Source organism: Neospora caninum, chromosome VIII, assembly GCF_000208865.1.
Source record: "Neospora caninum Liverpool complete genome, chromosome VIII".
Classification (NCBI taxonomy): domain Eukaryota; phylum Apicomplexa; class Conoidasida; order Eucoccidiorida; family Sarcocystidae; genus Neospora; species Neospora caninum.
In genome coordinates, this window is record NC_018395.1 from 5,556,228 (window position 1) to 5,571,140 (window position 14,913).

General features: G+C 57.0%; 2 protein-coding genes across 2 annotated transcripts; one reads left to right on the forward strand and one right to left on the reverse strand.

Annotated features, from left to right (window-relative positions):
* Positions 1–164: 164 nt before the first annotated feature.
* NCLIV_036980 (hypothetical protein) lies at positions 165–5,135 on the forward strand (the record flags this gene model as incomplete). Its single annotated transcript, XM_003883899.1, has 8 exons — positions 165–352; positions 657–789; positions 1,174–1,252; positions 1,740–2,043; positions 3,057–3,175; positions 3,569–3,655; positions 4,314–4,456; positions 4,791–5,135. 8 exons carry the CDS (start codon positions 165–167, stop codon positions 5,133–5,135), a joined length of 1,398 nt encoding a protein of 465 aa, XP_003883948.1.
* Positions 5,136–11,442: 6,307 nt separating this feature from the next.
* NCLIV_036990 (hypothetical protein) lies at positions 11,443–13,644 on the reverse strand (the record flags this gene model as incomplete). The annotated part of the gene is made up of 1 exon (XM_003883900.1): positions 11,443–13,644. The coding sequence occupies one exon, from the start codon at positions 13,642–13,644 to the stop codon at positions 11,443–11,445; it is 2,202 nt and encodes a 733-aa protein (XP_003883949.1).
* Positions 13,645–14,913: the final 1,269 nt, after the last annotated feature.

The window sequence follows — 14,913 nt, forward strand, 5'->3', positions numbered from 1 at the left end:
TAGCTCCTCCCGCTCTCGCCTCTGCGACGTCCACCCTGCTCCGTCTGCACAAATTGCCGTCGCTTTTGTCTTCGCGGTCTCTCTATTGCGGACGAGCTGCTTCCGCCTCTCCGTCCCCTGGTGCTTCCGGGCCTTCTTTGCCTCTCGGTTTCTCGGACTCCTCCATGACCGCCCACATTTCCGCCAAGAGAGAAGAAGAAAGAGCAGAAGAACTCGATCAGCGGCAACGGCGACACGCGCGAGAAGGAAGAAGCGAGACAGCGAACGAGGGCGTGCTGGCGAAGGCTGGCCGACTATTGCACCGGGCACTGCCTGCCGCGTGGAAGGCTCTCGAGAGGAGACAGTTGGAGATGTAGGTCGCAGTTGACCCGAGGGAGAAAAAAAGGGAACAAACGGAAGCGAAAAAGAGACAGGAGAGGGAGAGACCGAAGGCGAAACGCGAACACAACAGGGAAGACACGATTGGACGCGGAAGGAAGCACGAAAGAGACACAGGACAACACAGGACGCGTGCAATATGGAAACGGAGACAGCAAGAGAGGAAAGAACAATGCGAGCAGACGCGCAAGAAGAAAGCTGGCTACTGGTGAAGAGGGGCCCGAGTGTTCTCTTCTCATTTGCGGTTCGCTCCGGTTTGCGCCTGATTGTTTTCCCAGGCTTCTTCCCAAATACATCTTCGACGATTCGATATCCGAAGACACGTTGCTCGGCATGAAGATACTGGAGTTCCGAAACACCCCGAGGGAGACTCTGGAAGCACGGCGAGACCAAATCGACGCGCGATTGAAGGTGCGACTCCAATCGAGTCTCTCATCGCTCAGAGGTTCCCGAGACCTTCCTGCGCGACTTTACCGGGTCTGTCGCCCTAGCGCAGCTGATACGCCTCGAGGCCTATTCGTGCGCCGCTCTTCTCTCTGAAACTGATGGTGTCGACGTTTCCTCGCGTTTGGGATGCTGTGCCGCCGCCCGTGTAGACAGCTGCTAGACTCTCCTGCAGGTTAACTCGATTCTTCGTGGCGTTGCGCTCCCCGTTTCTCGTCCGAGGCTTGTCGCTTTGCCGCCTCTCAGAAGTTTCCGTGTATCCGTGGATGCGCCTCGCCCATCCTGGCGATGCGGCCATCTCTGCTTTCACTCCCGTTTCTTTTCTCTTCCGCGCCCCCGACGTTCTCGCAGGCCTTCGCCGGCTCTGTTGACCCTTTCGCCTTCGTGCGCGAAGATATCGAGAGCCTGGATCTCAGCCTGCTCTCTTCAGGTGAGTTGGCGGTGCGTTGAGTGGGAAAACGCGCGGAAAAATCCACGCGAATCAGCACGCTTCCGCGTTGAAAAGCCGTTTCAAGCGGTGCCGTCGTATCCGCGTGTCTTCCGATGTACAGCCACACGCGCAATCTTCATTGTGCGCACAAGCAAGATTTCCCCTTCAATTCCGGCTAACGACAACTCAAACACGTGCCTGTATATTACACCCGTGTATATACATACGCATATGCATGTATGCGTATATGTGAACAGATCTATACACCAATACTTTGTACCACACAGGTATAGAGCGTGACTCTACACAGATATTTGTAGAAGTTAAAAGTGAAACGATTTGAATTCAAATACGTATACTCATGAATATAACCTCACTCAGACAGACGCTACACATAGACATGTGTTTGATGCAGCAGAATTGCACGAACGTGGTTCCCTTCCCGACGTTTCACAGTTTCGTATTTTCGGCTATTTCCTTTTATCAGTTCGCTCGGCATATCCGGAAGTTTCTCCGGTGGCACGGTATCTCCTTACGGCCCCGGGCAAGCGTTTCCGGCCGGTTTTGCTACTGCTTCTTCGCCAAGCCTTGCTGAACCTTCCCGTTCTCTCCCGGGCGGAACCGGGATCGAAGGCCGACTCCCCGCGAAGCGTCTCGTCTCTCTCTCCGGGCTCTGCGTCTCCGCTTCTGTCTCGCGGCTCTGCGGTTCACACCGCGGAGAGCGAAGCTAGGAGAAAAGACGGCCTGGAGCTGTGCATGGTTCACGTTGCCGAACTTATTCACACAGCCAGGTGCGTCCACTGCACACCCAGAGGATGGCAAGCCTCGCACGAGAACCCAAAAAGAGACACAAACAGCGGAAAGGCGAAAGTGATCCTCTTGCATAACACTCCATAAAGATGTATATATGTAGAGAGAGAGACATACATAGGTAAAAATATTGGTATCAGTGATGAGAGAATGAAATCCAGCGGAGAGGCAGGACAGAAGGCGAGCGGCAACTCGCAGTTAAAATCACGACCAGTCAGATGCCTGGTTTCTAAGGCAAGACTCATCAGCCAAAAAGATCATTCAGTCCGGCCGCAAACTCCCGGCGTCACTCGTATCTGCGAGTCATCTCCACGTATGTATACACATGTCCGTATACGAATATATGTATGTATATTCTTTTGAACATGCGCCGCAATGTGTGTGTTCATTGGCTTCGCCTCTGGGAGGCTCTGTAGATCGATGTTTCGACTGATCTGTTTTTGTTCACTCAGTATGATGCATGACGACGTGATTGACGGCGCAGAGACACGCCGTGGTCAGCCCGCGACGCACCGACGCTTCTGCAACAAAACTGCAATTCTTGGCGGCGATTTTCTCCTCAGTCGCGGGTCAGAATGCGTCGCTGTCCTCCCAGTCTTTCCCCCCGCAAATCGAGTGTCCAGATCCGCCTCCCTCCATCAAAAGACACGTAGATGTATATATATATATATATATGTTTACGTGTATACTGGGAGTATAAATACATCGTATTTTTGTTGCGGCAACACGTGCACGACTAGGAGCTCTCGTCGCGATGCTGGAGACGTGACACGGCGAAAATCGCCTCCGCTCCATCGTACTCTGGCGCGCATGAAATCGGCTTCGACGTATATGTATGCATATGCATATATGAGGGTAGACGCATGGCTGTGTCGATGTGGATGCGTGTGAATCAGAAGCGGGAGACGGGGAAGAGAGGCTCGGTCTGAGTTTTGCTGTTCCGATTCGCCACGCATCAGCTTCGCCTCGTTCCGTGCGTGTTTTCGCTCGTCAGGAACGGGATCGTGGCCATGTGCGGATCGACCGAGGTGATGATGCGGATGTCCAGCGTGATCGAGAGCCTTGTGAAAGGCGAGCTCATTCAGGCTCTCAGCGATCCCAGGCAAAACTTAGGTGAGGAATAAAGACGAGCGCGACGCTCCCCTTATAGGCGGAGCCCGAAACGACCCAGACAGGAAGCACGAAAGATGCTCGGCTGCGCAGTCTCGGGCGAACAGGAAAGTGGGAAAGGCGCGATGCTGTCCCCACGCGACGCAGGACGCGGGCCAGCTGAGAGCGCGGAGGCCGAGGAGGCAGAGATGCAGAGACGTCTCGTCCGCGCACGCGAAATTCCGGAAGAAAGTGAAAGACAGGGGGAAAGGCGCTGTCCAACCGGCGAGACAGAAGACACGTTTGCATCTCTTTAGCGACGAGGAAGAAAGGCGATGGCGAGGGTGACGAAACGGAAAACCACGCATTTGGAAACGCAGCTGCTGGGAACGTCTGTTTCTCACCGTTTCTCTTCAGAAAACGCACTGCGGATGTACCTCACCAAGACCTACCACAAGACAGCGTCGCTTATCGCGGAAAGCTGTGCATGTCTTGCAATCCTAAGTAAGACTTCTTGAGAGGCAAGACCATAAACGTTTATCCAATCAAGTTGGGTCCGTCTTTCACGCTGAGACGTGGGCCATTCCTGCTGTGCTCTATCAAGCGCAAGCGTGCCTACCGACACAGAAACATAGACTCATTCTGAATCTTCAAATATATATATATATATATTTATAGGCCAAGGCATCTCTATGTGTATTGACGGTGCGGTCTCGCCAGGAAGAGGTGCGTACATGGATAATGAGGTGTAAATCTACCTACGAGTTTTATGCATGTTTCATCTGCGTGTCGTTCTAGGCCTTGCTGTGCAAAGCAATGTGTATGTGCACCCGTGACAAATTTCGCTGGGTCACAAAGAGCCCTGTCGATGCTCCGTTTTTTTCCCGTTGACGTTTCTGTGCATGCAGATCCCTTGTTCCCCTGTTTCCTTGTGTGTTTCCCTCCTCTGCCTTGCCGTAGCCTGTTCGGTGGCAGTTGGTGTGGCGCTAGCCTGCCTCAGCGGCGGCACCTAGCCGTGGCGCCTGTGTTGCGTCTACTTTTGTCTTCGTTTCTCCGCTTCCCGGGCTCCACTCTCTCCCCGCCAGAGGCGCTCTCTTGAGACTCGCTGCTCTAGAGTCGTGTTCTCTTGGTTCTGTCTCTGAAACGTTCTCTTTCTGCTCAGTGGGGCTGCCCTCGCGCTGGGTCAGTTGGAGTGCCGACTTTGGAGCATGCGTCGGGATGGCTTTCCAGCTATACGACGACGAGCTAGACTTCACTGCGTCTTCTGCGAACCTAGGCAAGCCTACCCTCAGCGATTTGCGATCGGTGAGTCTGAGTCGTGAGTTTCGGGCGGGAAGAAGCAAATCACGCGAACCTCCCTGCTGCCCATTTGCCTCTGCATCCTTTGACCGGTTCTTGTGTTTCCGGGAGATGCGTCTCGCTCCGTCAGTCGTCACGTCGCCAAGAGGGGAGTTGGAGGTAGTGTTCTCTGCTTTTGCCGGTGTAGTTGGGGATTCCAGCTTTTTGAGCGTGATGAAGCAACCGCCGCCGACGCCGTGCGAATTTGTGGGACTGAACCCCGGACGTGCATAAGGATTTTCCTTTCGGCATGCACGCTTGATCTCTCCTTTTCTGTCCTCGCCGTCTTGCGCGCCTGCAGGGGGTCATCACAGCTCCACTGCTGATGGCAGCTCTGGAGGAGGAAACTGGCGGTATTCCGGGAGAGCGCGGAGCACGAGCGATTCTGGAGAGACGGGCCGACGGAGACGGCGACGTCGAAAAGGCCATAAATCTGATTTTTGCCGGTGACGCCATGCCCCGTGCTCAGCTGCTGGCGCGGCTGTATGTACACCGCGCCACTGAGTTGCTCGAGGAGTTGGTCGCGGAAATCACGCCTTCGCTTGCGCGCTTGGAGGGCAATGCTGCTGCGCCGGCAGCCATTCCTGACGCCTGCCGAGCTCTCGCCGCTCTCCTTCAGGCCACTCTCCAGCGACGCTCCGGCTGAGGAAACAGAGAACGGTGCACACGAGAACCGTTCCATACGGGCACGTGAAGCGCAGCGCTAGAACGGTCCGAGCGCCGCACTCAAGCGCTCAAATTCCCGAGAGAGACAGGCGAGCCCAGCACTCTCCGCGATCGAAGCCGCGACTGAGATTCGTCGCAAGTACGGGAGAAGGGAGCGAAGCTTTCTCTCTTGCCAATTTGAAGGCGAGAGAGGGGCCATAATGAAGCTGTGATGGCTTTGAAAGCCGCTGCTGGTGTTTATACAAAAGGAATGTTTGCCGACAAACCTGGAGCGTGCGCCCAAATGTCTCGTGTCTTAACGGCCAATCGCATGACACACTCTCGCAAACAGGGCGACATGTATTCTGCAGCGCGGTTTGTGTGTCCATCGCTGGACGTGTCCCGGCTGGTGTGTGTTCCCCGAGCGCCTTCTCTCGGTCTGACCTTTGTGAGTTGTCTACGCATTTTTTGTTTTCCGCTCGGCGTTTTTGTCGGTTCGGCCGTTCACAAACCTAAAAGGCTGCGTCTGCCGACGCAGCGCTGGGGGAGGTCGTTGGCCACTGTATATACAGGCAGCGACCGTGTACCTCGCTTCCTTTTTTGGCGCGTCCCCCTCGTGCCTCGTAGCTCCACAGGCAGTATCAACGAGCGAGGACACGCCGGCCGGTTGGCCTGCACTCACACGCTCCACATTCAACACTCGATACGTGTGTGCAGCCAGCGAGACCGCGAACCGAGTCGTTTCGATGCGTACGTCTTCCGTCGAAACTGGGAGAGTGCGGTCTGAAATTGCCGCTCACAGGTGATGCCTGCAGAACTTTACGGCGCCAGCTCTGCGGCGCAGAGCACCGACTCTGGCAGGGAGTCAGCGTTTACCTCTTCCCAGAGCCGCGCATCCGCAGCCACTCTGAGTTCAATACAGCTGCGTGAGCACGCAGTCGCGAGAAGGTTTCCTGCGGGCGCGGGACACGCCCGCTTTTGGGTCCGTATAAAACACGCGCCGTCACAGCCCACCGGCAGAGATCCACGACCTGCGTCCCCACTACTCGGAAGTAGCTGGAAACCCGTTTTCACAGGCGAGCTCTTGGACCCTCTGCTTCGCGGCTACGCTGACGGTGACCCAAGGCGGCGCTCCACAGTTTCCTCCACCGTATATGCGTGTCCCGTCTCTCGCGTTTGGACGCGGAACACCTGTCTTTCTCGACCGATTGTTGCGCTACCGGCAGTGTTTTTACAGTCGACACATTCTGCGAATCCATCGTACCGCGACGCAGGGCCACAAGCAAAGGAGCGACGATTTCTCTCTGTACGCACTCAGTCTGAAGGGGAAGAGGAGCGATTGGCGCCTCGGACGCGTGAGCGCACATACGAGAAGAATACGCGTTGAACTGGCGTGAAGACGGACCACAGTTGCGAAACATGTTGAAGACAGAAATGGTTCGGTTGTTCGTGGACTGAACGAAGAGGAAAAAACATGTACGCCAGTGTGTGGTATTTGTACATCATTACCTTCGCGTCACACTCTGCGAGACACGCGACTCTTCACGTTCGAAAAAAAACGGGGCGACCTCATTTTCATCCGCTGCTTCCCTTACCTGTCTCCTTGCCATCCCAAACGATGCTTGATGTATTCCTCTGCACATGCGTGACTCTCACGAGGGGACAGCCCACACAGGAGGCGGCGCAAGCGGTGTGCCGCCGGAACGCTGCTGTCTTGACCTGCAGGTGATGAAGGTTTGCGTTAGGAACGAGCTGTCCAGTTTAAGTTGTCGCTAGCGTGTCGCCTCCACGAAGGCCATTCCTCAAAAAAAAAAGAAATCGAAACTTCATTTTCCTTTGCCCGCGTTATCACACAGGGTTGACCGCAGGATGTGGTTTATCGGCAGCGAAGACGGAAGGCGCAAACATGAATCACTGCCCGGCCCGTCATCTTGCCCTCGGCGCCTCTCGTGAACGCGAGGCGACATCGAGCAGATACTTCATGGAGTTCAAGCACGCAAGGAGTCAACACACACAAAGAGATTCGAGCACTTCTCCCCTCACTTCTTCCTGAAACGCCTCCCAAGAAACTGAGACACGGTGCCGATTTATACATTCACCGACATGGATGTACGCGTTATTATGTACACATTCACATGGAATGCACGGTGCCGAGTCACTGTCGTGGGGTGACAAGACATGCCCACCCGCGCTCGTGTCTGCCACACCCGTTCCCTTCACTCTCACTGTCGGTACACGCTCCTCTCTCTGCGCTTGCCTCACCCCCCCCCCCCCACCGCGCCAAAACGACAAACAGAAATTCCAAACGAAAGGCTACGTAGACCACTCCGCACAGAAGAACCTGCATCTGTTCATTGCATCCCCCCGTATCTTCCGGCCTTCACCTTGCTCACGCGCGCGACAAGCGAACGCGCGAGAGAACATCGCGTAAAAGAGACACGATTTGGAGGGGCGGGGCTAAAACCTTCATGCGTTCATGCCCGCAGCTGCCACTGTCTTTCCACCAAACACCGATTCGAGTTCACTCTCCTTCGCACGCTTCTGCAACTTTTCGCATCCTTCCACGGCCCTCTCGCACCTGGACGTAAACGCTATAAAGAGCTAGATTTCTCTTCTCCGTGCCCCCTTTTTCCTTCTCGTCCACGTCGCCCCTCCGCCTGCCACCACCTGGCGCTTCGGATTCGGCTTCTGTCCCGCCTTCTGTGCTGCGTCCCTCGCTTCACTTCCTCCGCTCTTCTTGTGCTTGGCGCACCGTGCGCGGAGAGTCTGTGCGCAGGTGACGAAGGGCTCTTCCGACTTTTCGCACTCCAAGCGAGGGAGAAACATAGCTAAAACCGTGGAACAACGCGATACAAGACAGTCGAGAGGGACTGGGTCAGCGAGAATGTGCATCCAATGTCGCTCGAGAGACGAGGATCGTGCCCTCACGCGAGACGTCTCTCCCTTGTTCTTTTTCAACTACTTTCGTCTACGTTCTGCTCATTATCACCACACGCTCCTCTAATGAGACGAAACAGACACTAATGCGAGACGACGCGCCTCGCGACAACTGATGAACAGCTGTGTGCGACGACACCCACGTCGAATCTGATCCACCGCTGGTGCGCGTACCTGTACGCATTCAACGCTCAATGCAACTCCAGAACCAATGGTGGAGGCAACGTCACCACGGTTTCCCTCGTTTGTCGTCTTCAGCTCCCCTCACTCTCATCGCCCAGCTACAGAAGCTAGAAAACCGACACCAGCGCAGGTAGAAAAAACAAGCAGCTGGCCTCTTCAACAGAACCCGTACCAGGCGACAGGTGGCATAGGATTTGCCGAAACGAGGTATATATACAAGAGTACGCAACAGGTGCGTCTGTGTGTGTGCGCGTCAACACCTTGCGATAACCGGCTTCCGGGAGAGGGCGCGACGACACCGCGTTGCGTGCCTATCCCCGGTGAAGCTCCCGAAACCCGGAAAATTTCGCCCATTCCATCTAGACTGCGGTGAACTGACAAATGTCCTGACCGCTGTGGAGTGCGATGGGGGAAGTTTCCCCCTTTCTCCCATCGGGCTCAAAATCCCACACTCCCTCCCGTTACCTCATCCAACGACTACCTGTTTCCCTGGCGTACCTCGCTCAGTCGGCACACGCACGCGGAAATCCGCGGGCGTTGGAGGGGACACTGGACGCGATGTATTCACGAATGCCGAGCACCCGCCAAACGCCACACGCTCTCGCACCTCTCTGCAAAAACTCTCGAAGTCTTCACAGCCTTTCTTTCCAGACTGGAAAGGGTCCTGAAGAATGGCAAGGCTGCTGATGAGCGCTCGTGTGTTCGCAGCACACCCTTGGCCAAAAAAGATACCGGAAAAAACTGCGGAAAAAAAACGTCCCAAGGGGACCCAAACCAAACCCCGCCTAACCTCGCCGATCCCCCTCCATTCATAGATGGGCCAAGTGCCGTAATGCGCATGGAGATGCAGCACAAGAAGCCTCACCTCTTCACGTGCAAGAAACACGGCGCCCTTTGCAGTCCCCTCCCGGCACCCTCCCCTCCCGTGTTGTGCATGCATTGCTAGCCCCGTCCTCGGTCGTCTGAAAAGGTTCGCTCACACACACGGTGACTCACGAAGGCGGAGTGGCGACGATCGACAGACACCCGCGTAAAGATGCAGAGCCACGATCGTTCAAGGCTCTCATCCCGAAGTCGCCCCGACACCAAAAGCTTGAACCGCGTGGCACAACCGCCAATGGTACCTCCATCGCCCACTCTCGCACGCCTTTCAACTGACAACGCGCACATGGAAATCCGTGAACCCGAAAGGCGCGCCCGGAAAGCGAGAGCCACACTAAAGCACAGTCACGCTCGCGTCAGTCCGTGTGTCTTCATTTCCCTTTCCCTCCCACGACGAGGCTTCCTGAAGGGACGAGCTCCCCCCGTCTGAGAGCCGTTTTCTCCCTTCCCCTTTCCTGGTTACGACCATGGGAGACGACGAAGCTGTGAACAACCACTGTGAAAAAAATACCCAGCCTAGCGGGCTGCGTCTGACGCGCGAGACGAATTGAGGCTGCTCCAAGCCGCGCCTCTCGCCTCCCGCCAAACGCGACACGCGTGCAACAACCTGCAGCGCGTTTACATCGCTTCTTAGCACACAAACACGCATGAAAACGCGACACGATTTCCGCCCGCGACACACGTCCCCCTGTGTAACGTCGCAAGCCGGTCCCCCCTGGCACACGACAGGCCTCTTTCCTGTCTCCTTCAGAGCGACGTACGCGCGAGCCTCACGAGACACACAAGACCCAACAGCCAACAAAGAACGCACTATTCCTGCGCCACGACGTGCTTTTTGATTCCGCTGCTGTCGTCGCTCATGTGGGTCGGGTTCCAGTCCCCGGAAACGCCTCTCTCTCGACGAAGCTCGGCGCGACCGGCGGGGAGAGACGACGTTTGTGCAGAAGCGGCTCACGTGGATGACATCGCGGGATCTCAACCGCCCCACAAACGACGCAAAGGAGCGAAGAGCAGCACGGCTCACTCAGTCCCCTCCTTTCGCCCAACAAGTGCGGCAGAGAGGTGCGACTGGACGAAGCCGCGCGTCCACGGCGCCAGCTGGGACAACGACCGACACAGAGAGACGCGAAAGAGCGGTCAAAAAGATTCATCAGGCCCATCAAAACCTCGTCCTACCTGCCTTGCCCTCGAGATGTCTTTTCGATGTGCGCCGACCCCTAAAAAACACGCGCAACGCGGGAACTCGCACGAGGATCTTCGGCCACTTGAGCCACACGAAACACTACGTGGCGCAGTCTCGGTTTCTCTCTCTGCGCAGAGCTGCTCTCCAATATGCTCAACAGAAACGGTGCAAAAGAAACATCAGTGACACACCATGCCATAAAGAACACGGAAAGGGACACGCGTGCGGAACGAACAGTACCTGACCTCGCTTGTGCCGTTCAGCACACGCATCTCAAGATGCATGGACGTTCTGCACGATAACTGAACAGGCACCTGAACCTCACTGCATCATCTCCCTCAAACGGACATGCCGACGAGCCCACATGGCTCTCAGCGATGAGTCCTCGGTTTAAAAAAACGGAATTCAACACAACTCTGCAGTCAAGCGCCGGACGCCTTCTCTCGGCCCACCCCAACGATAAGCCATTCCCCAGATTGACGAACAGAACCCGCTTCTCGTGTGCACACAGGCACATCCCCGCTGCAGGCCCTGCGTCACCGCCACACGACACGCACCGAAAAAACGTCGACGTTCTTCTGCCGGGAAGAATATTCCACTGTCCACTGAGGTACGCGCATCGATCTGTTCACAAAACTCCACCTCCCCCCACGCCGCTCTGTGCTATGCCACCCTGTACTGTCTAGAACGACGAGGATCTCTGATCGTTTTGAGTTCCTCGGAAAATCGCATCGCGCGGAAACGAGCACGCCGTGCACGGAAGAACGGGGAGTCGCCGATCACTGCCGACACGCAACACCCAGCGATGAAAATGGCTTCAAACCCACATGTGTTCCCGCGTTTGCTGACTCTCCCACGGGCTCCAAAGCTGGATACGAGGACTGAATCAGATACGGGTTCCTGGAGTCTGCTTCGAAACATTCTTCGCCGTCGCGTGGCCAACCGCCCTCTCGCATCAGTCGACAGGATTGGCTGGGGGGCCCTCGCCTACGAGCTAAATGCCGCGTTTCCCCCGCTGTCCCCCTACTCTCGATCCCCCCTCCTTTCGGTCCACTCTTCGCCACAGGTCCTCGACATTCCTGCCGTCCTCGCGTGCGCACCAGGGAGTCCGCCTTCGTCCCTGTCATCTTTCATGGGTAACGCTCTCGCCTTCGTCTTTGTCACCTGTCATGGGGAAGGCTCTCGCTTCTGCCTCGTCGTCCTCTTCTCCCTTAAGAACTCGGCCTACCACGTTTAGTGTAGGCGTCGTCACACACAACTGCTTGAGGTCTCCGAAAGACACGTCGGCGTGGAGGCGGAGACAGAGACATTTCCACTGAAGCATGCAGCTGCGATGGTCTCGGGAATGCTCGTGACTCCGCAGAACCTCAGCGATGCCTTTCCATCTCCGAAAGCCCGTTGTCACGACGCTCTTGGACAACTGGGAAAACAATTTGCAGCAGAAGCAGTAGACCGCATCGCGCGTTCGCGAATAGACCAGCCAGCTTCTCCAGAGCTTTTCTCCCGACGGCAACGTGCGCCAGTAGTGCTGGCGACCGAACCGTCTCTGTGTGGCATCGCGCGGGTAGGGGAAGTCGACGAGTTGAACTGGACCCTTCTTCACCAGTCGCCAGCGGAGTTCTTCGGTAATCTGCGCAGGCCACAAGGCTAGGTCCCCCAGATCTTCGTCGTCCTCGTGAGACGTCGAGGGAGCACACAAGGCGGGGACTGCTGGCGAGGCCACGTCATGGACGAGCTCTTCCCGCGACGCGTGTGTGCACGCGCACCGGGCGACGAGCCGGGGAGAGCTGTGAGGCGACGACGGACCACTCGGCGCGGCTCCATGCCGCGGCATTCTCGGCGGGGAAGACGGAGTCATTGAAGACGTCACGCTCGACGCGTCGTCCGAGACCGGCGATAGGAGAAAGGAAGATGGCGAATAATACCCTCCAGCGCTCCCCTCTCCTCTCAAACTCGAACAACAACTCGAGTGGCGCGTGCTGCAGCACGGAGACAGGCAATTTGCCACGCGGTCCGGGCCCACAGCCCCCGCAAGCGATCCAATCGTCACAGCGGACGATGAAGGCAACGGCTTCTGCGCAGAGCATGCATCTTCTTTGGTTCTCACACGTCGGCCAGACAGCCCTTCCCCTTCAAACGCCGCACAAGTCAGCAGGTGGTTCATTGCGACTTCTTCGCCCTCACCGCCACTCGCTGTTGAGCCTCCGCGCGTGTGCCAGGCCGCTTCAACTGTCTCGGCTCCGTCGCGACTTTCAAAGTCGTCGACGGCTTCGACGCGTCCCACACTGCTCCCGCCGGAGCTCCGGCGGCTGCGGCCGCCGTTGCTGATGAGGACTCTCCAGGACACAGGCACCCCGCGTGCACCCGGCAGCGCTCGAGACGAGGTGGGGGGGGACGACGCACGCGCGGGGGACGTCTGGCGGTGATGCTGGCCCTCGTCTTCTTCGTAGTCTTCTTCGTCTTCTCTCCCCGACTCTCTGCTGCTGGTACAGCAACTCCGCGTGCTGCTTCCGCTGCTCCCCCACGCGTGGCAACTTGGAGACGGCGGCCTCTCCTGGCTCACCGGCGACTGTCTCTTGGCGCCTTCACCTTCATTTGGACCGCAGTGCTTCTTGAGATGAGTTCCGCTCCCCCGGTCCAGGTCATGAGCGTCGGCGTGGCGGACCCGCTTTCCCTGGCCTCCGTCTTCGCCGGACACACACAAGGTCGAAGTCCCGCGGCCTCGCTCCTCTGCCCAGCAGGCCGGTGCCCGAGAACAGCAGCAGCAGCCCGCGGATAGGTCCGGATGGCCCAGGAGAAGCGAAGACGAGGCAGACAGCGTGCGAGCTTCGTAGCGCGCAGATTCCTCTCTTATGGCCCGATTGAGATCTTGCCAGTTTTCGTAAATGGCTTCCGACGTGACTGTGGTTGAGAGAAAGGAAAAAAGTGACGCAGGCTCGACGCGGTTCTTCGCCAGCAGTTCTCGCTTTCGCTTCCTCTTCTGAGCACCCGACAGCTGCTTCCTTCTCACCACTGCCTGACCCGGCACACTCCCGCTCGCATTCGGGCCCAGAGCGGAGGATGCACTGCCGGCCGTCGCGCCGCACGGACGCGGCGACGGGGTATCACCGGACAGCCCGCAAGAAAACTCGGAAGGGACTGCCGCATTCTTTTCGGCAGGCATAAACGTGGGGGCCGACGAGGAGGGCCGGACACGAGGCGACGCCCCTTCCACGGTTGCAGGCGCTGGAGTGTGGCAGCCCGGAGAACCTTCCGAGGGGGAATTCTCGCGGACCCTGAACGTCGATAAGAATGAACAAACCGACGACGACACTGCTGCCGACATCTTAAGAAAATGAGCAGACGGCCGAGTCGACACTGCGACAGCCATATGCATACATATATATATATATATATATGCTGGGGTTTCCTTGTGCAGCCGCGCGACACGCGACGAAGACCGATGGAGATTGAAGAGCGTGGTCGGCCTTGGAAGATAATCGGTCCCCGGCGTCCTCGGATAGAAAACCGTAAGGCGACAGACACGGGTCTTCGCCTCCTAGCCCGCGTTTCGACGGACGCAGACGAGAAAAACGGAAAAACTGTAGGATGCTCAGCGAGGAAGATCCATCGGTCTGCCGCCGCTCAGTAGCCTTCGACGACAACCCTGGTCTCCCCCGTTGCAAATTCTGTCCACAAACCCCGAAAAATGCTGATACTCACTCGTTTATCAACGGCAGGCGAGATACAAAATCCTAAAAATGCACGAGAGACATGTACGCAATGGACCGCTGCGATTCCTGCGCCAATCTGTCCGACTTCTCCAGCAAGGAACAATGCGGCCGGTGGTACGTGAACGGAGTACTGGCAGAGCATGGCTTCAAGCACCCACCGCACGAGTCGCTGGTAGCGAAGTGCAGAGATAATAACTCGTGTCTCGATCCTTCAGTGTATGTATGGAAACAGCTGTGATTTCTGGAACCACCGGGAGACTTGTATGTTCACGTAGCCGGGCGCCAGGATTCCGGCCCACGGAAAGACAGGTTTGATGCGCCGGCTTTGGCGCGTCCCCGTAGGATGGTTAACACGTATCGTTCCCCTCTAGCCACGCTCGGGAACGCAAACGGACCTTCCCTTCCCCCAACCTACACACGGCCGCCTCCACCGAGTGCGCCACAAATCAGACGAGAGCCTGTTCACCTGGTCGTTTCTCGCGGAAGCGATCTACGGAAAAGAGCAACAACGGAGACGCGATGTGGAGAGAGGCACGCGCCAGTTTGAAATGAAGAGGAGACACAGAACGAGGTCACCCCGGAAGAAGGTTTCCGGCTGACTAGTCCGGCTTTTCAATCCCCTCTTCCAGCAGTCCTGGCCACCGGCGTGGCGCAGCGGGATCAGTGAAAGAGCAATCTCGCCTGAATCCACACTCCCCGTATTGCCAACGAAAAACTCCGACGAAAGGAAGCAGAAGTGACGGCAGGGTTGACTATAGCTTTGCAGAATCGGCCCGAACGCGCCAGCCTGCGTCCTCTGGTCGTCTCTACGCAACACACTGAAACTCCGGAGCTGTCCTCCAAGCCGGAAGAGACGCCGCCGACCAGTCCCCAACCTTTCG